The sequence below is a fragment of the Semicossyphus pulcher genome, unplaced genomic scaffold (assembly GCF_022749685.1).
Source record: "Semicossyphus pulcher isolate SPU_LCO1_2020_fin unplaced genomic scaffold, fSemPul1.0.p SCAF_2, whole genome shotgun sequence".
In the NCBI taxonomy this organism is placed as follows: Eukaryota; Metazoa; Chordata; class Actinopteri; order Labriformes; family Labridae; genus Semicossyphus; species Semicossyphus pulcher.
This window is the reverse complement of record NW_027211693.1, coordinates 30,167,546-30,193,054: the sequence shown is the minus strand read 5'-3', so window position 1 is coordinate 30,193,054 and position 25,509 is coordinate 30,167,546. Positions and strand designations below refer to the sequence as shown.

The following is a 25,509-nucleotide window of genomic DNA, read 5'->3' as shown; positions in this document are numbered from 1 at the left end:
AATTAGTTTGTGGTATATCATTTTGAAGCCGCAACTTCTTTGTCCATCACCATCTTATGTCTTGAGCTGCATAAGCGGAGCTGGATGATATTAGGGGTTAGCAATTGCTAAGTTTATGCTAGCCAAATTTGTACGGTGGTTTTGGCTCGCAAATAACAAATTTAAAAAAAGCATTTACATGAAAAAGAACACCTGTTTCCTCAGAGTGTCTTTTAACACAGATGTACACTGAAAAATACATTTTTAAGGTCGCCATGGGTGCAACTTGTCCATCACAAGGGGGACACCCCCTGAAAGAATACCCTACTTTCTTGTTTTTTTCCTCCAAATGGATACACAATTTACTAAATGAACATCATGCTGCATTGAAGAAGACTTGGAATTAATGATTGAACCATAAACTCATTAGGATGTTTAGTGATAATAAATCAAGCGATAAGTAGGCTCACTTCTGGTAGTCTTCAATGCAGTCAGACATCTTTGCAGTAAGTGTAGTCGCCCCTTGCTGGCCATTTAAAAGAATGCAGGTTTGATGCATTCTGACATTTCTCAGAAAACCTTTTTGCAATTTTACCGTAGAAATGTCGGATATGAAAATGATTTTCTAAGATTCAAACCTTCCAAAAATAGACAATGAATGTTCAGGGCTGTAGCAAACACTCAGAACAACTATGTAAAGGCCAAATCAGCAACACTAGGTGGTGCAGACACAAGCAGATATAAATGATTAAGCATTTAAAACTGTAAATAAATTACTAATAAATCATAAAGTATAATTTTGTTAATGTGTTGTCTATGACCTTCTGTGCTTTGCGTGACACTTCCAGTGTAAAGGCACTGATCACCCTCCATGACGTATGGAGGGTGATCAGTGCCAATAAGAGACGAGACAAGCAGACAGCAGAGGCAGTGTTAGCGGTATTGAGAGTAGAATTAATACAACAGATATGGATTGAAGATGTAAAAGAAAATAAGTGTAAGATTTTCTAGAAGTTTCAAGTAGTATACATATTATTGGAAAGTTATTTGGACATGGTAAGTCCACATGCAGGGCTGGGCTGCCTTTTTTATGGGGTGACATCTGGGATGGATAATAAGATTTTGTGGGAAAAGGGGCACAGCAACACACGCCTTGACACGCCCCTTCGCTCTCTATTTTTCTTCATCATGTGCTGTGTGTAAAGACAACTGTATTATAAAACATGAACTAGTGAGAGTTTATTTCAGATGCTAGCGTCTTATCCTCTCTTTTTGAGAAATCAGGAGTGTTTTTTCCACCTCCAGATGAGCACGCTGAGGTGTGACGTCTCCTGTTAATAGTGACCTTCTTAATCTGTTTTAAAGATCTTCAGAGCAGCTGTGTGGTGTCAATGTCTTTCAGTATCACATTGGTTTGATTGTGTAGACACACAACGTCTTTAATGATGAGCCTCCTTCACATGCAGTTCACCTGCTGCAGTTTGTGTAATTTGGCCGTCTGTCAATCGTACATTTCATGATGAATGTAAGCGGCAGACACATACAGGGAGAGAGAAGCACAAAGAGGCAGCATGCTGCTGTGTGCAGAGGTGTGAGGGGTAAAAGAAGTAAAGAAAAGCAAGATGAGCAGATATAAGAATGAAGCAGAGCTAAAATGGTATTACAATATAACTTTGTTGCTGCCACTTACTTGTAAATGTTCCTGAGTATTACCTGCTGCATTCACACGTCGGTTCACCCTGACTTCTTGCGGATATTTTACTCGGAGGCTGGCAAGAAAAAGTCTGCATAAAGACGGGTTGAAAAATGTGGAAGTTTGCGTTCACACATGCAGCTACAGAAGCCCTTAGTGGACATGCATCCATACATTTCTTTTACCATTTTCCCCGAGTGATTTCTGCTCGTTTTCTGGAGATCTTGACTTAGTTTTCTCGTTATCTCGGGAAAACAAAGCTGGTTTTCCCATTTTAACGGATTAATTCGGCCCGTTATCTCGAGATAACCAATCTCATTTTCTCGTGATAACTGGATAATTTTCTGGCGATCTAGAAAACAGAACAACAGGCTGGTCACTGTGATATTACAGACCTGGACATGCCATGCTGCCATTGCCCACACTAATGAGGTAAGTTAAGCCTGTTTCTATGTTTGTTTTGTGCTTTTACAACTCTTGGGATATGAGTTAAGATCATCTGACGTTACAGTGGTGCTGCGTATTTATCCCAAGACAACGGGAAAATAAGAAGTGATCTCGAGAAAACACCTGAAATAACTCTTTATCACAGAAAAACAGAGTTAAAAAATGTATGGAAACTTTCAGGAGTGCAGAGCATGTGTGAAAGGGGCTGTATACTAGAGATGTTTCGGTCCTGAACGATTCGTTCAAAAAGAACGAATCTTTTCAGTGAACGGAATGATCCGTTCACTTTCATGCATCAAAGTCGTTCCTTTCGTTCACTTGGCTCCGCTCGCGGCTCCCCACTTCTTGTTTTAGGAAACCAGACTGATTGATGTTAGCACGAGCCAATTGCGTTTCAGAGGAGGGCTGTTTGTATCACATCTAATGTATCAAATCACCATCATTGGTTAGGAGAACGACTGAACGTATCGCTTGACCGATCGTCTCTCTCTCTCTCTCTGTCTCTCCCTCGCTCTCGTTCACTGAACGAAGCGAGCGACCCGATTAGGTGCATCTGTGTATACAGGTCAATTCACAGATGTGTAAACCACTGACAGATGAACACAAACTAAACTTATTTTTCGTGAACGAGTGAGAGTGAGTGAGTTACTGGTAAACCGGAAATGTCACTGAACGACCTGGTGAACGAATGTAATGAACGAATCGTTCAGCTGAACGAGATCCGAAGATCCGGGTCACTCAAGTGAACGAGAGTTGACATCTCTACTGTATACTGTATGCATACTCGGCCTCCTCTCCCGGGCTGTTAACACCTCCTCATACATGACATCTTCCTGTTACTCCATGGCACTAACCACTCCCCATACAAACGTCACCGCATATATTGCACAACAGAGGGCGGGTCTGTTCTACGCCTCCTTGCACGTTTCTCTGAGCAGACCGGGCCAGCCATTCATCCAGCATTCGCTGAAACTGCAGCATTCCCGTCGTAGCCCTCGGAGTGCAGCGATGTTTTCCTGCAGAGCGGCCTGGCAGAAGTGTGGGCCTTTGGCACGGAGAGCAGCCTACAGGTTGCCCCGGGATGGTGAGTTTCATCAGCCAGCCAAAAAAACCCCACTAAAACAGAACAAAATAACTGAATTTACTCCTTTTCCCCCACGATGTGTGCCTGATGGTGAGGTTTTGTGTGTTACATCTGTCGCCTATTGACTGCCTGGTGTAAGCGGTGAAATAGTACACTCTGTCCTCGTGCGAATGTCTCTGCATTGCTGCATCCCCACACTGGAGGCTGGACATGGCTGCCGGTGGGATGTGAAGGTCAATTGGGCTTTTTGTGAGGCTTTGATGGTGCACGTTTGTCCCTCTAACTTAAATAGACAGACTTGTTAGACGGTACCTAAAGGTTGCTGCTCGTGGAGATATACGTGTACACTTTGAGCGCTGGATGGAGTATTTCATAATGACGCTTATCAAACAGTTGTTTCCTCTGTCGGTGTATTAAAGCTGGATGCCTGATCAAAGCAGGAGCCGCTCTTTACCAGCTTGTATCCATACTTAATAAATGACATTCATCACAGTTTAAAGCGGTGTAACATGTGCCGAACCATCAATACTGATGCAAAGAACGAGCTTAAATTTATTTAAGTTATATCAGTCATGTAAAGATTCTTTGCTGACGTGAACATTAATGCACAGCACATATACATTTGTATGTGACCTTCACTAGACTGTTGGTAGCATGGAAACATGGTTGCCGCTGTCTGTCACGTGGTGTGTATGCGTGTGACGATGGCCTAATGTATAGAGAGTGCATAGGAGAGGCACGACCTATGTCACCCCTACAGTTGTTGAAAACTTGCGCCACGAGCCGGTCGGTGGTCGCACCTTCTCTCTCCTCTGTTGACGTAAAGTTACGTAACTACGAACGACGAAAGGACAGATTGGAAACCGTCCGTGTCAGAGTAAAAAGATGACGAGCTTAAAGAGCAAAATCTCCTGTCGTCACGTCCCATCATCACATGTGCCGCTGTGTGGCTTGTGGTGAACATGCTGGGTCTCTCCATCTCATCATTTTTCTAAGGTTACTCACGTTTTTGACTCAAAGAAAATTGCAATTTAAGGTGAGCATTTTAAGCAAGGAAACTACAGTTCCCAGAAAAGGTAATATAAAATGTGTTCATGGTCAAAATATTATTTCCAGTGACATTGAAGACATCCAAAAATCGCAATTCCTACAGAAAACATCTAGATGAATGAAATCTGACTTTTATTATAGATTAATGTGCCATTGTAAAAATGTGATAACATTTTTTAAGGCTGCAACTAATGATTATAATTAATTTGATTAATCTGCCCATCTTTTTCAGGATTAATCGCGTAGTCTATAAGATGTTTAATAAAATGCTTATAAAAATTTCAGAGCCCAAAGTTGCGTCTGCAAATAGCTTCTATTGTCAGACCTGCAGTTCAAAGACTTAATTTTTTTAAGTGTCAAAAAGCTTTATAATACGAAGCTAGAAGCAGCAAATGTTAGCAAAATGATTTATGGATGATGAAAACACTTTATTAAAAAATAAAGAGACGCATAATTCAAATGTTTGTAGGGCCAACGCAACATAGTGCATGGCTGTATTTGTTCAATGAAAGATGGGATGCATCCAGCCAACACAATCCAACATCTAACTTTTAAACTAGCCAGGCGTGCCTTGTAAAAATGAGTTTCTTTCGATTTTTTTTTTTGAATAGTAAACGTGTAGCGTGTTTAATAATGTTAACTCTTTGGCATTTTGTTTGTACCGAACATAAGTATCTGACTTTGTTTTGACCATTTGAGCCACCAAGGACTCTCAGGTCATCGGGTCGCATCTAATTACAGCTTAAAGGGTTCAACCTAAAAATGGTGACGCAGTTTTTATGCCACACTTGCCAGGAATGGACCGATCCAACCTTTTTTAAATATTTTAATTCAAGGCATTTTCTTGAATTTTTTTATTTTGCCAGCTTTCTGCTTTTACAGATTTTGTGCTTTTTCCTAGGTTTTCCGTAGAGCACTTGGGTTGCCTTTCGGTCTGAAATGTGCTGTATACATAATCAGGGCTGCATCTCGTAGTTATTTTCATAAACGATTAATCAGCCAAATAACTGTGCAAAACCCAATGACTCTTAATTTACGGTCACAAATTATTAAATAATGCGGCAAATCCTCACGATTAAGAAAATGTAACCAGCAAATTTTTCACATTTCTGCTTGAAAAATGACAAACGATTAATAGTTTAGCAAGTAAGGTTGTCTATTAATTTTCTTTTGATTGATTAATCATTGCAACTCTGTAAATGGATTCACCTTGCCGGGCCTGAAGTGTAACAATTTTTCAAAAATAACAAAGACAATTAAATTTGACTTGATTTCAAAATTTGTCTTTAATAAAGTTTGCTGCTGATTTGGCTCCGACTGATACAGAAGAGAAATAACAAATCCAACATCATGTTTAAAACCAACGACAAAGTGCTGACACCAAGTAAACAGTCCAACGTGCCTTCTCTTTAAATGCACGCTCATTACCGACGTGCTCCCGTGATTAACAAACAAGGTCCACCTTACAGGTCCTGCAGGCGTTCCTTTTCTTTGCAGCATTGAGGGTGAAATGCTCGCAGACTTTCGTAGTTTCAGGACGTGATGGTGTTGCATCAGCCACCACCATTTTGCTGTTTTGTTTACCTGACGCTTCCCGGTCGCCGTTTTGCATGAACAACTCTCAGCAGAGATAGTAAGGATGCAAGATGGCTCACCCTTCAGAGACTCAGCTCCAGAAAAAAATGTTATGTCCACACGCAGCATGAAAAACGCGCGATGACGTAACCGACTAATTATCGACAATCTAATTAGTTGGCATCTAATTTTTTTTGCCAACAATGTCGACTGGCCTAATCGTTGCGCCCCTAAAGTGGACCTGTGGTTTCACACTCAAAGGGTCATGTTTGGCTAAAGGTCAGTTAGCTAGCTTAGATTTAGCCTCTGAATGGCCATAGCTGTGTTTTATTTTGATCTTCAGTAGCTGGTAAGAACTATGAACTACATGTAAGTCAGAGTTTTTTTAGGCCTCCAGCTGTAAATCCTGAATTCTATTCATGTGGTACTTGAGGTATGGCAAATTAATCAAGGGAGAAATGTATTTTTGTTGAAATGTCTATGTTGAGGAATTACACGACCCATAAGGTGTAGCTTTTTTATGTCTAAAAATCTCCATGTAGTTAAAGCGCCCGGCTTCCTTTTTACTGCTTTCCGGGCCGCCCCCTGGTCCACACTGCTTCAGGAAACACCTTTTTGGCATCTGTATCCTGACACAAAGTCCCACCTAAAATAAGATGGTAGGTGGACATGCCAGGCACTACTGGGAGCCTCTAAAGAGATTACATCAGAGAGAGGTCCACTCTGTGATGAGACGTTTGCTGGACATCAGACCACAATATCGCAGCCCTTCCTTTCTCCAGTGGTCCCACTTAACAAGAGGAGGGTATCGGTCTCTAATCCTGTGACTTCCTGACCTCCGTCCTGTCCGCTAGTCATGAAATTTCTCCACCTTATCCTCCCAACTCAACAAGACTTGATCCGATTAGCCAGTATAAATAACAGGGTGGCAGGGAGTCGTGTAAGCCCTGGAGTCTAGATTAGTTCCTGAGAATATGAAGACTTTAATACCCTCAACACTGCACGTCAAAAGCTCCAGTGGCCTATAAAGGGAAGGCCAAATATTGTTGAACCTGGGCCAAATTACACGAGTAGATTCTTACGGTTTTGTTATTGATCCATAAGATTTCTTCAGCCTGCAGCTGCGGCACTGCGGTAACATAATCCTTGATGATATTTGAAGAGAGTCTGGTGTCTTTGAAGAGAGCGATGTAACGTCTGTTTGTGGTTAAAACAATCATCTTCCTCTGTAACAAAAAGGTCTCTCTCTGTAGGGATCCTTTCTGTAATGTTGTTAGACGCTTAGAATAACAATCTGAGCCTGTCAGTGGAAACAACAAGAACTTTTAGTGGACGCGCTTTGATCCATCAAGGATTCTGTTGCAGACACTTTGAGATAAAATTGATCAAATCACTAAAATTGACTGGTGAATTGAGGTTGTTCAGTGACGCATCCAGTTTGTATCCTATGGATGCACTTAATTGATCCCAAACTGGGTAATGTAATACAGCAGCAGGTTAGATCCAGGCTTTCAAAGGAACAATAAATACACAGTAAATGCACATACAGACAATATTGGAGAAATACATTACTTTCTTTAATTGATTAAAATAAACCATTAACAATAATAATAAAAAAACATGGCGTTCTCTTAAAATACAATAATTCCAATATTAATAGACTTCACAACATAAAAATATTCTCCAATAAAACATAGATGTGTCGAGGGAGGGAAGCCATGGGCTTTCTTCAGGCACACTCGCACCGAGACAAGGATTTAGTTTAAAATGCCTTTATTGAATCAGGGCATCTCTCGTAAAAAACATCACTATTACCCTCATCGGGTCTTCCTCAGGGCGTGGCTAGGAAGAGTCATGAAACAGGATGTTAGGTGAGGTTCACTTATATAACGTCAAGTGGGCTGAACTACACCAGCATCCGAATAAATACATAAATATTAATCACAATAAAAAAGCATCACCATACATGCGTGTGCATTCTTCTTTAGTGTTTCTGCCAGGAAGGAGACACTGTGCCAAACTGAAACACAGGAGCAGATATCGAGCTGTTTGTCACTCACACTTTTTACTTCCCTCACTTTATCTCTTGAAACTGACGCTTTTTTAGCCAAACCTTACTGCTGCAGTTGAAGCTCCTGGCCTTGCAATGCATGTTTAAAACTGTTCACATAAAACGCAAAATCCAAACTATGTCTTTGATTTCATGGGCGAGGTGTTTGGTGCATCACCTCGCAGGTGTCAAACAAGCGCTGACAGGCATTTTATTGGCAATCTAAATCTGTGGTGTAGTGGGAGACGTCATGAGCCAGCACAGCGCCCAAGGGTGCTTTCTCACCAACCCCTCTCTCACTGAGAGAAGGAAGCGTTTGGGCTGGTGCAGCACTTTATTCCTGTCCTGTAGGATCTTTTCAAAGTCTGCTCAGGGTCACAGAGGGGAACAGTCTGTGGGAACGCATCAACCTTTTCTGCTGAGGTGCGCAGAGTGTTTAGATTAAAAGGAACACTCGATGGTCCTTTAATTGAGCCTTATACATCACTTTAATCATTTATTGCTTTTAACCGTTTGTTCCTTTTTTTTTTTTTAATCACTTAGGCACACAATAACAGTCATTCAGTCAGTGTTGCATTCACTTATATAAAAATTTCAATGCAAATTCAGAAAAAAGGAATCAGAAAATTGATGAAGGATCTAACGTGTGACCTTTAACTCCTTCCAGCTGTGCCACGGCGGCAGATGTCTTCAGTCCCCGGTGGCTCTGGGGAGAACATAGTCTACGCCTTGCTGTGTGGTGGAGCCTTTGTCGGCGCCGTCTCATATGTAAGTTATGTTTGTTGTTTGTTTATGTATGTATGTTAAGCAGACGCTAACAGAGAGTAACAAACATCAGTGCAAAACTAACTGACATATTCATGGACGCGCACACAATAAAAAGAGTCTGTCAGCGATCACTGATGTCTCTGTAGTAGGTGCAGTAAAAGTCAGGGCATGTCTCCCTCACTGCCGTGTTTCGAGGGGATGCGCTGAGTCGTGCTGCATTCAGGAGCGCTCAGAAACGTGGGTGATCAGACACGTTTTTACACATATTTTTAAAGTTCGATCTCGGGATTTATTAATCGATATTGGATCATTCAAATGAGAACGATTCAAGTCGGAAAAAACTTTTTTTTAACCCAGCCCTAATAAGGACTTAAAAACGTCGCTTTCTGACAAAAAGGAAAAGAAAACCGTTACTTTGCTTTCTTGTGTTTCCATTTCCTGTTGACCCAGGCCTCTCGGCTAAAGATGAACCTGCTTCACAGACCAAACTTACAACAGTTCCCAGTTTCAGTTCTCGGATCTGAAACGACGAGCTTCTCCTCCATTGGAACGAGAAATACAAATTACGAGAAAATACGAGTGCAGCAGAAGCAAGGGTGCATTATTTTGTAAAATATTATTTTCTTATATATCAATCTGTTGTTTTTACTTTTGATAGCACCGAAAGGTTCTGAAGCTTTAAAACAAACAGATCTGCAGTCAGATTTTCAGCCCAAAGCTGCTGCCTGCAAAAAGAGAGCAGCTGTGGTCAGGCGACATGGACAGGAAGTGAAGAGAGCGAGCGCCATTAATGTAAATGAGGCAGTGAAACAGAGAAATTAGGCATTATTTTCTGATTGTTTCACAACGGATAAACAACAAACTAACACGCCTACGCCTCTGTACAACCCAGTACAGGGTTTAGTTTTTATAGGCTGAAGTCGAGTGTCTGTCTGCTCCGCCCTCCGTCACACCTGGAGCTCGGTGCGTACCCACTGAAAGCGAAATGACGCGGCTAAAAAATGCGCCTCCATTCATAGCACTTGTGTTTTTGTTGCCGTCGTACCAAAATGGGTATCGTTTTTGTTTATTGGTATCAAATCGAAGTTTGAATGTATTGTGATAACCCAACTAATTTCATTCGTGAAAATGTTTTTTCTTGCCTCAGTAGGAAATGCAAAGTGTCGGAAAGACAGAAAGTAGCTTTGACACTTCCTGTATGACTGGATGGTTTCTATACTTCCTTTGAAGCACACACAGACTGCTAAGTGTTTAAATTTAAATCTACGTAGCTCCCCCAGCTGTGGCCCCTCTCAAATCCTGCCATCAGTTTAAACGTAAGCATCCAGCAACATCAGTAAACCAGATGGTATTTCCTTCAATAGAATTATCATGATGGTGTTTTAAATGAATGAATGTGTTGGTTTACAAGATCCACGCAATTTAAATCTTTTAGTTTGAGAAAAGAGAAATGAGATGTTTCTTCCCTCCGCAGGCGTACAACACCGTGTCCTCAGACAACGACCGATTCAATGGTCGCATCTCACAAATCAACGCCAGACCCAAGACAGAGTGGGTGCCAAAACCATGGCCACCTAAGGGTAAGTACTCCCCACCGCCTCATGCATTTTCACCTGCTTATCTACGACGATCACGATTAGTGATGATCACAAAGAACAACCCCCTTCTCATTCTCTCAGACTGCTCAATTATCCAGGTCAGGTTTGGTTCTAGTTGAGGTTTAACAGAGAAACACAGAGAGGGATGTTCTCTGGTTTTATGTCCCTCCTGTAAATAATTAGGCCGCAGCCTCTGCTGTTCAGTGTAGGTGTACTGGAGATGTTCTGTTTAAGGGTGATGGTTTCTTTCCAGTACTTTCATTGTATTAAATATGTCCCCCGTCCAGGCCACTGTTTTAATTGTTATTCTGTGGAGAAAATGGATGCATCCAAAATGTTTTTCAGACTGGTGGTGGAATACAATCACGAGGTGGTAACTCTAAATGTATCCAACTGCTGTCAATAAAACAGTTAACCGTTTTTGTGAATAACAAATTCACAATTCTGTTGGTCGAATTTGCCGTCATTTTGACCCCAAAGAATTTATTTTATTTTGGTTAACAGAAAACTTACGTGGCTAATGAAGCTCCAGATACAACAAAATAAATCTACTGCCAATTTAAACCCCATTGACAACGACTATACTCAAAACCACCCTGAGGAGAACGAGCACGGTGCTGTGAGGTCAGTGTGGACAGCTCCTGGTGCTGAAACGGAGGCTAACAAATCCAGCAGATGCAAAATACAAAGATAACATTGAATTAAAAAAGACTGAAGTTAAACAATACGTAACAAATAAAAAAAAAAACTGTCTAATTATAGATGTTACAAACACAAACATTAACAGTATATTTATGGTGTTATTGATAAAAGAGCTTCTTCAGCTGTTTTCTTCGCTAATTTCTTGACTTTGGCAGACATAATAAATAAATGAGACATAATGCTATAAATAAAAGAACAGGATATTATATTATATTATTAGGTGTAATTTCTTGGAATATCTTCAAATGCTTTACTTTAGAATCTGGTGCACTGGCTGCACGATTATGGCCAAAATGATAATCGTGATTATTTATCAATTTTAGGGACACGTTGTTTTTAATTGTACTTTTACGGTTAAATAAACAGAGAAATGCTTTCAAGCTCATGTACAAATTTAGCATCAAACTAAAAGTTAAAATTAGGTTCTTCACCTGAATTTGGTGCATCATGGGTAATTTCAGTGTGTCTTTGGGAGTTGGGTGGATAGGGTGTCTCTGTTCTGGATGTCCGACTTGAGGCTGCACGAGGACGGGTAGCAGCTCGTTCTTCCTCTTGGTGAAAAGGCCTTTTGATTCATCTGCAATATAAATACAGAGCTGATATGGTTTTTGCTTGTCGTGATGTCATCTCTGGAGTATCTTCAAATGGTTCAGATCCTGTTAACTTTTATCAAATAAAAACCATAGCAAACAGGATTATACAAACAACGATCTCCAGGGGCCAGAGGGCAGCTGCAGGTTTGTACCATGTAGACAGCTGGAGGTCAGTTCTAGGGGTCAAAGGATCTGAAGGAGTAACTGTAAATATATTTATTAGACCATAAAATATATCCTGCTTCTTTAAATCACACGAACCCCCTCGACTATGTCTCTGCCTCACCGTGAGCAAAAACCTCACCATCACCATCAAGTTCACCCCGAGCAAAGGATTGTGGGAACGTCCCAGATTATCCTTCTTATTTGAGCAGCAGGTGAACGTCACTGACCCAACACACCCACACACATGAGGAGACTCAGCGTGGCTCACCAGCACACTCTGACCACTGTCTGCTGGTAGAGTGGCCACACACACACACACACACACACACACACACACACACACACACACACACACACACACACACACACGCACACTTACTTCCTGCTGTCCTTCCTGTGTATTTTTACCACAGTCTTAGTGCTGCTAAAGTGCTCAGGTCGGTCAACAATCAAACCAATTTAAATGTTTAAGTGGCCGACAAAAAGAGACAAATATTCAAAGCACCAGCAAAAGGTGAAGTGCACCTGTAACTGTGCTGCAGAGCAAATAGAGTATGGGTGCTCAGGTGTATTTTATGCATGTTTATAAAAAGAAAAAAAAGGAAATGCAGATCTTTGGTGTAAAATTTGCAGATGTGCCTCACTGAAAAAAAGAATGAACTTTCAGAGTTGGTGGTAAATGCAGCGCAGTTTTATAAGGGCTGTCACACCCAGACTTTCCAGAGCTCATGACAACTATTCCATCTTCTGTTAGACCTAAGACCTAGTCTCTCTGAAAATCTTATCAGATCACTCCGGCGCTGGCTCACGTTCTTCAGATGTGTGAAGCCGCTCTGTTTGTCTAGTGCGTAACTCTGCAAACTCTGCAACCTGTCGTTTAGCCGTACTTCCTCCCTGATCTTCAGTCATCCTCGTGGGTTGTTTGACACCACCTATATGTCGCCCTATTCTTAAAAGTTGGCCTCACTTCCCCGGTTAGTGGGGTTGGTTGCTGCCGGCTGGATTACCACTAGTTAAACACCGTAGGAGTCACCACAGACACGGTGCACAGTGGAGAGTTAATCTAAAAGTTATGATACAGTTAATGACGGTCTGGCGTTGCATATTTGCCACCAGTGTGCAGAGTAGCTTGCATTATGTGTGTTAGTGATACGAGTAGAAGAGTGGAGTAAATGGAGAGTGAATTAGTGTAGGTGTCTGTTGGCTAATAAAAAAACAAAAAGATTTTTACCTGTATTTGGCGAGTAGTGGATGTTAAACCTGGACTCTATACTACTTCATTATTTACATTTATGGACAATGTACACGCCTGAATCTCCGGACATTACCTGGAGTTTATGACTGAAAACGACTTGAGACGAGACCCGAGAGAAGAGCAGCAGTGTGTCTATTTAATATTCAATAAGTATTTTAATTTGTTCCGCTGTCTTGTGCTGTTTGAGAAGATTTTTCACCCTCTCAAAAATGTAAACCGAGTGCCCACTCAGAAACAAGAGGCATTGGAGAATAGTAGGCTTAGATACAGACTCCTCTTGGATACAAACCAGTATACAAACAGTTCTGTCAAAATGCTCCCATCAGACAACCTTTCCTCTGGACTCTACTGTGTTTATCTTCTTTTTCTCGCTTACACAAACTGTTTGTCTGAGCTCAAACATCCTCGTGTTGATGTTTATCATCACTGTTTGTGGTCAGTGGTAGGCAGTAAGAGTCTGTTAGCAGAACAAATAAGCTGTGTTCTGTTGTAGATAAATCAGATGAGTTTATTTGATCCAGTCGACTTTTATGAATAGAGTAAACATGCGTTTTCCAGTGTGCTGATAACAACCAGCAGCATGCAGCAGCTCACTGTGTACAGTCACTGACGAGAGAGGGAGATAAATCCACTGTGTAAACTTGGTTTCTCACTGCTGGTGTCAAGATGTATCTTAGACTTTATTAACCCATTAATGACTATCAACTAAAGTTAGTATGTTAAGGAAAAGTCCTGTGTGTGTGTGTGTGTGTGTTTGATATTTAGTTTGGCTCAATTTGAGATTATAACTGTCATTTTGTTCATAGAGTGAACCCCATAGGACAACATACAAACACCATATAATACCAGAGAAAATGTCAGTTTTCTGCAAAATATGAATACTGGACAAAGAAAAAGCAGTGGACTATCAAAATTATTTTTGAATATAAATTGTAAGAGTCTAAACTATGCGTGTATGAAGAATTATGAAGATGTGATATTCCTGACCTGTTGTTTTTTGTGAAAAATCCAAAAACCTGCCACCCCTTGTGACTAACGTTGTTTAAGAAAAACGGGTGCTGTGGCCTCATACTTTGACCGATTTGAAAAATTTAAATGAGTTTGTTCTTAGCTCAGCTGGTACTTTGAGTGCTGTGAAGGAAATCATAAAATTCCACTGTGGACATGAATGGGTTAATACATTTCTGTTCATTCTGAGGGCTTCACCACAGAAGATGAATCCCAGTGTTTCTGTCTGCCATCTAATCAGATTTTACATTTTTAAACAACCTCCTTATATGAATTTAAGGGCGATGCAGTTAAACATTAGTCTAAAACAGAGCATGAAACTGATTCGTTGCATAAGAGTTCATAACTTTTCTCACCTTTGAACTCTTTGGGGTAAAGCTTTGAGCCCTAAATGTCAAACAAAATGAACAATCATACATGACATGAATAAGTTGGTATAAATTGCCTCATTGATCAGAAACTATTTATGTTGGTCGTTACAGTCTAGTATGTAGTAGTCCAGTATGTCTGGAAAACATTTAAACCATTTTACGGCTTGAGCAGCATGTGAAATCTATGAAAACAGACCTGCCATAGGAAATGTTTGCCTTATGCAGTTTAAATTGACCTAAAAACTACAATAGCTAGAGTATCATTCTTTTTGCAGCAGACGTCTAAGACATCCGTCTTCTGTGTCGTCATGTTTGTTGATGATGTCAAAGACTACTGTTAAGGGCGGGGGTGACAACACTCGGGCAACGCTTTAATTAAATAAAAAGTTTAGTAGCAAGAGCCTGACTTGCAAATCTTGCATAACCTTTAGGTTGTACAGATTACAGGGATGTGAAGCGTTTGAAGATGCTCTGCTCATAAAGAAATGGGGAAAAATCAGATTTCAAATGGTGTTTTTGAGAAATATTTTGTTCATGGTTTTTACTGTCGGTTGATTTAAATGTTTTGTGTTGAACTAAATCTGAAGGAAAAATGTCCCAAATTAGGTATTTTTTGCGACACAAATTGCCTGATCAATTATTTTGGTTTATTGACTCTCATGACCTTTTAGCTGAGTTAGCTTAGGTTGTGTTTATTCTAGGGATATGAAATACTTTAAGATACTCCAAGAAATGACATCACAATAATGTGGTAATGTAGGCCTTGACGCGCCACTTCTTTTGCAGAGGTTTTAAAGGGTTAACTGTTAAATACGGCAACTTTTCCTGTTGTGTCGACTGTAACAGTGACGTATTTTAACATCCTGATGCCGCTTCCTTTTACTGATCGCTGCACTTCTTCTCTGCTCGTCAGAGGAGTTCGCTGCAGTTGCTTTGTCTTGTTTACTACGTGAAACTCACACTGATGTTTCTGTTTGTTTGCAGGCCAGGGCGAAGAAGAGGGTAAGTCAAGTCATCACAGATATTCATGCTCACATTCATCATCACTGCCTGACTGCTTTCTGAATGCTCACTGAAATGTTGACCTGGGTTCAAGGAAACGTTGGCATGGGTTTGATTGTGCTTCTAACAACTTGGATACGAAATCTCGAGATCACACCAATCACTGTATTTTTAACTGTAGTGAAAACAGACGGCAACAGTGGGAAGGAATGAACCAAAAACATGGAAATTACAGGATCCAAACATACTGTCAGTACAGTTTAGTCAGATGTCAAAGCACAGCAGGATATTTAAGAAAGATTTATAACATTACTGAAATCTAAGCACCCTAAATAATTCTGAATCAAAGAGACTAAAACTGAGAAATCGGGAAGCAAAGAGCGTCACTAAATGAAGCTCAAACTCCTCCATGCTCAGGAAGGCGCAGCCTCACATGTAAAAATACATGAAGTAAAATAGGACGAAGCAGCTGCTCCTCTGTTGCTCCATCTGGATTTTTTTCCTCATTAAAAATGGCTTTTTAGAGACATATTTATCATCTTAATCCACGGCCGAATTACAGAGGAAGTTGTTTACTAGGGCCTGATCTAGCCTTTGAGCCGTTATCTGCCGATACGGGCCCATCACAGATCTATCGGTATCGGCTTATGTTTTCAGACGTGGCGATGGGAAAACTTTGTTTTTACAAAACTGAAACTGAAACAATACATCGTCAAGCGACTCTAAATCATCCCAAATTGTATAAATAAAGTTATTTGATTAAAAAAGCCTCCTTATACCTTTGCAGAGTCATAGATGCGAAACCTTTGCACGTTTACGTACGTAACAGGTACATATTTAATCCAACTCAAATTCACTTTGTTGGCCTCCATAACAATAATCTGTTTTCCCTTTCTTAACTCTCTTTAGGTTGCAAAAGTCCCATATCTTTCAGCCTCTAGTTAGTTGAAAAGTAGTCTTGAAATTAAATGTCTAAGATGGGAGCAACTTTGATAAGAAACATTCACACACCTGTAAATAGTGCAGCTGTTTGCCTCTGAACAAGCAATTTTGATGCTTCATAGTCGTTTGAGTAGTTCAGCTTCAGCCTGAGTTAAATTTCCATGACTGCTATGCATCTTATTAATCTGTAGATGGATATTTAAGATGCAGGATTGCTAGTTTGGACACGTGTATGCAACATCATATTCCTCATAGAGCATCGCTATACTTGGCCAATCAAATCTGTCCTCCTATGTGAACTCACTCTCACCTCTGATTTTACCTGACAAGCGAAGAGTCCCCTCCTCTGACACCACTCCACCCCTCTTCTCTCCCTCACTCTTCATTGTGTTCCTCATACCGCTGATGTTAGCAAAAGTAGGCTAGCCTTTAGAGGAGTCATCTCTGCTCTACTTTAGACAAACTGCTGACTTCGTATATAATGTCCTCCTGACTCAGGCTTCTTCTCATAGAGGCAGCCCATATCCATCACTCAACCATTCTTGTGGTTAAATTTAAAGTGACATCGATGTATAAATTTAACTTTGCTTGTCTCAAAAGCAGAGTTTCTTCTAACTCTTTGTGTCTTTACTCTTTTCAGTGTAATGCTAAAGCTAAGGTCCTCTGTGGCCGCTTGGATATTCGTCCTAGAACTGGGCTCTTTGGATCTGAACGGGAAATCAAACCCCCTCTCTCCTCCTTTCCTCCTCTCCTGTACTGCTAAAACCTCTGGACAGTTCTGTGAAGGACACTGAGTCTATGCTGCTGTCTTCTTTCTTTTGCTCCTGGTGCTAAATGTTAAAGTGTAACTCTGTGGCAAGGCTAAATGGACTTAAAGGAAATATCAACAAATACAGATTGTTCTTCGTGCTAATGGACTGTCATTGTTCGACCCCTCTCTGGATCCGAATGTTAAACAATAGCTTTGTATTTTGTGGGACATCAGCCAGGGGGTCAACTTCCTGTCAAGCATCCATGCTAACACATTAGCATGCGCTACTGTGAGTGATAGTGTTCACTTCAGCATTATTCAAAGAGCTCTGTTAGCCGATGTAGCCAGGTTTTCACTTAAACTGAATAGGCTAATTCCACGTCTGTATACAAGAAGTGGACTTAGCATTATGCATTAGTTTTCGGACCAACATTTTTAAGCCTTAAACACCTTTACCGTTGCAATGTTGTTTTAGTTGGAGCCAGAAGTGAGAGGGGTTACTAATTCACACGGCGGCCGTTTTCCATTGATCTTGCGCTCAGGTTGGGGAGCTCAAATGCTGGTGTAATCGCTTCCTGATTCATCAGCAACTGAAGAGAAAATTAACTTTAATATTTCATGTTCCCAAGACCCATAAGCTTCCAGTGGACCATTCAACCGTCTCCTTGGCGTCTTAGCAGCTGTGTTTGGAAGGCATTGGTTGCTGAATCAGTCCGTAAATGATCAAATGTGGTGTTTTGCATTGAAATATTGCCAGATGTATTTCTGGATTTTTACCATCCAAACCTGGAAAACAGTAGTACAACCTTAGAGCAGCACTTCACAGGAAAATGGCTGTTGTGTGACAAGGGTAAATTGCTCACCACGTTCCAGGCTAATGGGTCACCCTGACAGCCACTTGTCAATCACAGGGAGCTGCGCCCCAAGGCATTACCTGCTTTATTTCCTATTTTACTCTTAAATGGGTCCATAGTTGCTTAAATGAACATCATGCTGTACTGAAGAAGACTTGAGACCATAAATTAAAATGTTTACTGAGGGAATAAATCAAAAGATAAGTCAGACCATTTTCTCATAGACTTCTATAGGATCTGACTTCTTTTGCAACCAGTGTAGTCATCCCCTGCTGGTTAATAGGAAGAATGTAGGTTTGAAACATATCTGCATTGGGTTCACTTTTGAGGCTACGCCCACTTCTTTTATTAGCGGTATTATTTAGCAGTATTACACGTGGTGGTGGTTTATATTTATCTGGTGGTCAGTGACATGAAACTAACTTACTTACTGTCTCTAAGGGCACTTATACATTTTTCAAGAGTAAAACTTTCCCTCTAAGCAACATTTGGCTAGTTGCCTTTGAGTTAGTAAACATCATAATTAGCATTAAGTTGAACAACGAGATTACGTGTAGATTAGCAGATAACATGGCTGCCAGCCACCTGCTTTAATCCTATTCTCAGTCCTGAGCTCTATTAGCTACAGGTCCATCTGTCCAGAGTCTAAAGAAGGAAAATACTTCTAATTATCTTCTATTATTACATTGAAGTGATATCACCCAAATTCAAAGCTAATTATAATGATCTTTAGGACATGGTTAGCATCTAACCTCAACGATCGTCCATTTAGTGTCATTTGACGATGTTCCAAACACTCGGGTTGTGTCCAACATTATTCACTCATTCACTTCACCCTGCTCGCTATAAAAGTTTAACGCAATAGTGAGCTAAATGGCAAAAACACATCTGGACATTACTCTGGTCATTGCTGTGTTTATCCTTTCAGCTTTAACATGACGGTATATAGCACTCGGATAGTGGCCGTCATGTCTACACTATCCTCACCATGCACCGAGGGATGCTTTAAGTCCACTTTGCAGGGTGTAATATTTCTGTCCTAACATTCAGACACCACTGTGTAGTAGAGAATGATTTCAGATAAAACGTTAATATCTCTGGAGGACAGGAAGTCTGCTGTTGTAGCCGTGTGGACATGGGCCTGTTTACACCTTAATTATCCTATCTACCCTTACCTTGTATATCTTTTCTTTAGGGGGAAACATTATGCTTAAAGTGCTTTGAACGTTTATAAATACAGTTATTGGGTTTGAAATGATGTTATATGCACTGCTATCTGCAGAAGCTAAAGTTTATGCTTCGAGGAACCTGATTATTAATTCAGCAGCTTGAATCAGAAAATAAACCCTAAACCTGATATTAACAGCTGTTAAAAACACTCCTCATAGCACCCATAGTGTAAGCGTTCAAGCGTTAGCATTTAGCTAATTATCACACGCATTATCACTCCCAGTAGCCAAAGCTCTGAGTCAAAGTTGATCCCCCGGCCAGTCTCCCACAGCTCTGTGTGTTTGTGTTAATGTGGAACAAATGGTGGAAGTTCTGTCAGTTAAAGATTAAAGACGCACAACCTACCCGGGCTGTCTCAGTGTCTGTCTCACTGTCAGACTCCCTTTCAGAGTTCCAGATAACTGATAGCTTGTTAATTGGATGGTAAGAACAAAGATTCACTTCTTTATCCTGCACTCCGCCCCCTCCCCTCCCCTCTCCTCACCCGTCCCCTCCCTCCTGTCTTTGTCGTTCTCCTTCCTGTCTTTGAGTTTGCATGCACTTTGTGTAGTAAACATGTCGCCTCTGGGTTTATTGGAAGATTTATTCACTGAGGCTTGAAGTGGCATGTCAGGTAGTAGCACTTCTCGATCAACCTGCTGGAAATATGATGAGCTGTTAGTAGCTGTGTTTCCATCCAACTGTCCACCTGTTTAATGACACACACTTGAGTCTGAGCTGCCAACTGAAGGATAGCAGAGACTTGTGCGTCAGATATTTTAATCTATCAATGATGCTGAGACATGGCGAAGAAGATATTCAGCAACGTATTTCTGACATTTTAAACTTGCACATCACTGAAAAAATTTATAAAATTAACTTAACTTTTCAATGAATTCACGTACATATGGATCATATGTCTGTGCGAGCTGAATCAGATTTGTCTTCGATACGAGGCTTCGACTACTCTCCTTATTTTCAGTTCAGCACCAAAAATTTTACTTAAACCAAAGTTTTCCGCAAACACCGGCTGTTTGTCCAACATTAAAACATTTTAAGCTGACTACTTGTAGTGTTTGAAGACTCACCACCATCTAAGCTATACTGCGACTTTGGTTAGCTAGTTAGCTAGTTAGCTTAAGTTAGCATTAGCGCATGTCGCAGCATTTGAAGCCCTGTCAAAGAACTTCTGAGAAAAAGAAGATTTTTAAGGTGAAATCACTTTAATCTGTTTTTACAGATGTAAACGGCAGACCTCTACAGATGTGTTGGCTCTCGGTTAAAAACCTTGTGAAAGTTGAACACTGAAGTAAACGAATAAGCTAGCAGCAACTCGCCTCGCAGTCCCTTCAGACATCTGGAGCTGAGTGCACCAGCTGGGTGTAAAAAAATAGGTCTTATCTCTTAAGCCCGACTAGGCTACGACCGAGCAGTGACTGTTGCCAGGCAACACACGTCTCCACTCGCTAACGTCTCCCATTAAACTATCAACAGAAGATGACACAAAACAAACGTAAAGAAAAATTAATTTTACGGATAGTGAAATGAGGAAACTCAGAGTTGTATGCAGAACATGAGAATGTTCAAGAACAACACACAAACAAACAAAAGCTGTCGACAGAAATTGATCACTGCTGCAATCAATAATCGGTAATATAATAATAAGTATGCTATGTTTAGAAAGACCTCGTTTGGCAAAAAATCTAATTTATGCCAATCAGCACCTGCAGGGCGGGGACACCGCTGCATTTGTGTCCGACACATGCTGTAGCTGAGGGGAGAGCTCTTCAAATAATTCAAACAGGTCTGTCGAAATGAAACCTATCGATCAGCTCACTGTCCGATCACAGATGACTATCTCTACTTTTAATGCCCTTTCATCAGTCATCCTGTAAACAAGACGCGCAGACATTCTGTTTTTCTTTTACGTTTTGTGACCGTTACTTTTACTGTTTGTTTTACCGTGGATTTAAGTCTGACTTTCTAAACTTCACCTGCTCCATCCTCGGCATAAAAGTCTAACTGGTGCAAAGGGCGTAATTTAAAGCTTGTCGTAACTTTCAGCTGTAGGTCAGACGTAACGTTACACCCAGGCATACGCCCAGCTGGTGCACTCTGCTCAGTGTCCACTGCAGAGCCATCGAACACTGAAAAGATTTATTCAGTGATTTAATTACTAGGTCTGTTTTCTAATGGAGGTGACGGCTGTGGACAAATCTGCTGCTGGTAAAAACCTCCAACTATGAACACTGGAGAAATCTTTACAAAAAAGAATGAGCACCTAAAAAATAAGCTAGCTGCAGCTCCATTCGCAGCCCCTCCTGACGTCCTCTGTACGTCGAAGAGCGTCCGAGAAACAGACTTAACGTACTGCTTTGAGTGTTTTAATCTGTCCTTTTTGTAGAGGAAGTGTGCTGATCATCGGCTCTCTGTTGCTCTGTGTACACTGATGCAGCTTGAAAGACACAATTGGCGAGATTCAAATGACAAAATGCGAGTCGACATTTCTAGACTGATGACTCAAATCGTCAACTTTTAAGCGCAGCACTAGACTTTGCACAAAGTCACTTCTAATTCGTTTTAACTTAAATACTTTAAGGCTTCGGCATTTTTACAATCCATCAAATGCCCGTACATCTTTATCCAAGATTTTCCAATAATTTTTGGTACAGCTGAAAGATACAGGAGATTACAGGACAATCACTACATCAGAGAGATCCAAAACTCCTGACTTAGACTTAGACTTAGACTCAACTTTATTGATCCCTTTGGGATGACTCCCTCTGGGAAATTCAGTCTCCAGCAGCTTATACAGTACAATACAATAGGAAAGAATCAGCACACAGAGGGTAAAAAATAAAGGTCAAAATATATATATCTATCGATATATATATATATATATATATATATATATAAAAAAGTACAAAATTAGATAACAAAATATATAAAATATACACTCTTAGAAAATGTACAAGTAAACAGTGGGTAATAGTTCAGTTAAACTAAATTAGGTTATTGCACTGTGGTATTAGGTTATTGCACTGTGGTGAGAGATTATTGCACATTGACAGATTTTTATTGCACATATGACCCTTTGAGAAATAAATAAATATTACGATTGAATAAAAGAAGTTAACTACTATTAACTTTGTGAGCTGAATTAGTGGCTACCGCTTGTGAGAGAGTCTGTCCCTGTTACCTCCTCCCCCTAAGTGAGGAGTTGTACAGCCTGATGGCATGAGGGACAAAGGAGTTCTTCAGTCGGTTAGTCCTGCACTTTGGAAGGAGCAGTCTCTCACTGAACAGGCTCCTCTGGTTGCTGATGACGGTGTGCAGAGGGTGGCTGGCATTGTCCATAATGTCCAACAGTTTGTTTAGTGTCCTTGTCTCTGCCACCGTCACCAGAGGGTCCAGCTTCATGCCTGGCTCGCCTGATCAGTTTATCCAGTCTGGATGTGTCCTTCTTGGATGTGCTGCCTCCCCAGCACACTACAGTGTAAAAGAGGACACTGGCAACCACAGACTGGTAAAACATCCGCAGCAGTTTGCTGCAGATGTTAAAAGACCGCAGTCTCCTTAGGAAGTACATCCTGCCTTGTGTCTTCCCGTACAGGTGGCTGGTGTGTGTTGACCAGTCCAGTTTGTTGTCCAGACACAGCCCGAGGTATTTGTAGGAGTCCACACTCTCCACCTCCACTGTCGACATGTATCTAATATATTAAGATTATATAATAGATAATGCCATCCAGACGTCCATTATCGGTCATTTGTGGACAGAGTGGAGGCCAGAAATGTCAGACACTCGCTGTCCATAAACTCCTGGTTACCCTGCTCACAACATGGTCACTTAGCGAAGGGAAAAAGATTGTCATGCATTTTTCAAACAAAATGTAAACATTGAGCAAGCGGTTACTCTGTTTTCTAGATGGTTTGACTAAAACCTGAAACAATCCTTACCACCCCATTAGGTTATAACGCACTACTGCTCCAGAAAATGCAACAATTCTCGGCTACAGCGGGAGAGATTTCTCGTCGCTCGTCGCACCACTAAAGCTCATAAAACAGTCAAAGTCAACAATATTGCATACGGCTGAAATAATGTAAATATGTTAATACTGTAGCTCACCAGCCAATGATCCATAGCATAAAGATATTCACTAACAAATGATCGGCCATGTTTACTGTCGGTCACAGCCAGAAGTAGAGCTGGGATGTTGGATGATGCTGATAATGTGGATCACATCAGAATCGTCTAACTTCAGAGGGGCAGTGTACTTCCTGAGGCTTGTGTGTTACAGACGCCATCATGTGGTGTTAAGAGGTACTGAAGGACTGCGCTCATTGATGTAAACAACAAATGAGTGTTTCTCTCGTTCTCTGAACTCAGATTGATTCTGATTGACTGCAGGGTGTTCATGAAGTCCTGAGAAATATTCACCCAGACTTTATTGTAATAGCAGTTACGTATTACATTTGTCTCCACATGTTGTAGTGGTAATGTAAACACTGAATAAACAGTGACAACCTTTAGTACATTTGTGTTAATTGAAAGTTTTTTTAGGTGTAATAAAACGTTTGATCCAGTTCTTTCTCTGTGTTGTGTAGTTGAAACATCTTGGATGGAAACCCAGCTACTGACGATGTCCACCATCTGTTATAAAGCTGCTTTTTAAACGGCAAATCTCTTTGCTTTTTCTAATAGTTTTATTTTGCTTGATATATCTTCTTACATGCAGTGTTTCAGACTGAATGTGTCCGTAGGAAACACACAGTTGCTGCATCAGTGATGAGCATTGTTCTGGCAGCTGTGGGGGGGTGGGGCTTTTGTGGAGTGACTATGAGGACTACTGGCTGCTTACTGTGAATTCAACCAATACTCCAGCGGATACTTATCTTGTGGTTCTTGTGTTCCAGGTGGCGAAGAGGAGGAAGAAGCTGCAGCTGAAGAGGCCGGTGGAGAGGCCGAGGCTGGGGAAGAGGAAGAGGCGGCTGTAGCTGCTGAGGAAGAGGGGGCAGCAGAGACCGTAGCGGAGGCAGTGGAGGAGGTCGTTGCTGAGGCTGCCGAGGTCGTTGCAGAGGTAGCCGGGGCGGTGGCAGAAGTGGCGGAGGACGTTGCAGAGGCTGCGCAGGAAGTGGAGGCGGTTGCAGAAGAAGTCGCCGAGGCAGCCAAAGCCGTTGAGGAGGCCGCCGAGGCTGTCGCAGAGCCGGCCGCCGTCGCAGAGGAGCCCGAAAGCAACGGTACGACTTCTTCATCTGAGGAGGAGGCCTCTGAAGCCTGAGGTTCCACACATTCACTGCAGGGAGCACACACACTCTACTGTCTCTAAACCACTTTAACTCAAGAGCTGCAGGTCTTTCTCCTTCCTCACAACACTGGCAACAGTTTAAACCAGCAACTTACAGTCACCCTCTAGAACCACTAGCTGCTTCTCCTCAGGTTCCTGGGTTCACCTCTTATTGATTATTCTCTCTTGTCTTCCTAGAGCTGTATATTTTCTCTTATTTATTGGAGTGGGGATTAAGCGTTTGCTCACGAAAAGATGATGTGAGACTTTTCTGGTGTGCAGAATCTGTGTATGATGTCTATATTTGTTCAGATTATTGTGAGGCCCAGAGATGTTAAAACCCAGCCGGTTCCTCCTGATTTGCAGCTGCACACCACACTGAGACATTTGCATAGTGGCAGTGAGGCCATTATCTGACGCTTGTATGCAGTTATGGGTGAAATAAATGTGATCACGCTGTACAACATTATATATGCAGATTGGCCTTGATCAGTTCGCTCATTCCCCTGCAGAAATACTACTAGCCTTTTATAACGACTTCAATCAACCACACATTTTTAAATAGGCCATTTTAAATGCTTTAATGTCGTAGGATTTTGTTTTAATGAAGCCCCTACTGCTATTGACAAAGCACTGTATTCCTTTGATATAAACCTCTGTAATGTTGTGCTACTTTGCCAGTAATCACGGAGCAGGCTGAGCGGTTCGCTGTCGTACAGTTGTGTTTATCCTCCAGCAACATGAGATGGATTTGAGATTGTGTACAAGCTCTGTAACTGCTGCAGTGTGTTATTACGTGTAATGTGAAACTGTCCGAGAAATCATAAAGTCAGAGAAACTGTTAAAGACATAATTGGGTAACCGAGTGATTCAAACCATTTGTGATCATATTTTTATTTTGCTTATAACTGAATAATGAGCACTGTGAACAAATACGGTAATTCATCGAGCCATACAATAAAGATTTATCAAACCGAAGAGGTTTACTGCAGTCTTTAATTTGTCTGAATTGGTCTTTTTACCATAGTTTCTATTGGAAGTTTAACTGAGGACCTTCTGTAGCTACAAATTCAATTTTAACAGTTAATTTTTTATCCTTACAAATGTACAAATTATCTGTTTTAAAAA

General features: G+C 41.1%; 1 protein-coding gene across 2 annotated transcripts; it reads left to right on the top strand.

Moving 5' to 3' along the window:
* The first annotated feature begins 3,074 nt into the window (after positions 1–3,074).
* LOC138598037 (protein MGARP-like) lies at positions 3,075–25,353 on the top strand. Of its 2 annotated transcripts, XR_011308636.1 has the most exons (6): positions 3,075–3,203; positions 8,546–8,646; positions 10,121–10,226; positions 15,323–15,340; positions 16,923–19,540; positions 24,011–24,063. XR_011308636.1 is itself a non-coding variant. In XM_069669696.1 (5 exons), exons 1-5 carry the CDS (start codon positions 3,128–3,130, stop codon positions 24,373–24,375), a joined length of 666 nt encoding a protein of 221 aa, XP_069525797.1. In that variant the 5' UTR covers positions 3,075–3,127; the 3' UTR covers positions 24,376–25,353. The 2 variants fall into 2 exon arrangements, 1 of the variants encoding a protein (XP_069525797.1); XM_069669696.1 differs by lacking the exon at positions 16,923–19,540 and having other exon boundaries at positions 24,011–25,353.
* The last annotated feature ends 156 nt before the right edge of the window (positions 25,354–25,509 follow it).

What these genes read in the sequence shown, in the direction of transcription:
- LOC138598037 (XM_069669696.1), top strand. Translation starts at nt 3,128, where the DNA reads ATGTTTTCCTGCAGAGCGGCCTGGCAGAAGTGTGGGCCTTTGGCACGG. An exon ending in CTACAGGTTGCCCCGGGATG is followed by an intron (nt 3,204 to 8,545) that starts GTGAGTTTCATC and finishes AACTCCTTCCAG; the next exon opens with CTGTGCCACGGCGGCAGATG. An exon ending in TTGTCGGCGCCGTCTCATAT is followed by an intron (nt 8,647 to 10,120) that starts GTAAGTTATGTT and finishes TTCCCTCCGCAG; the next exon opens with GCGTACAACACCGTGTCCTC.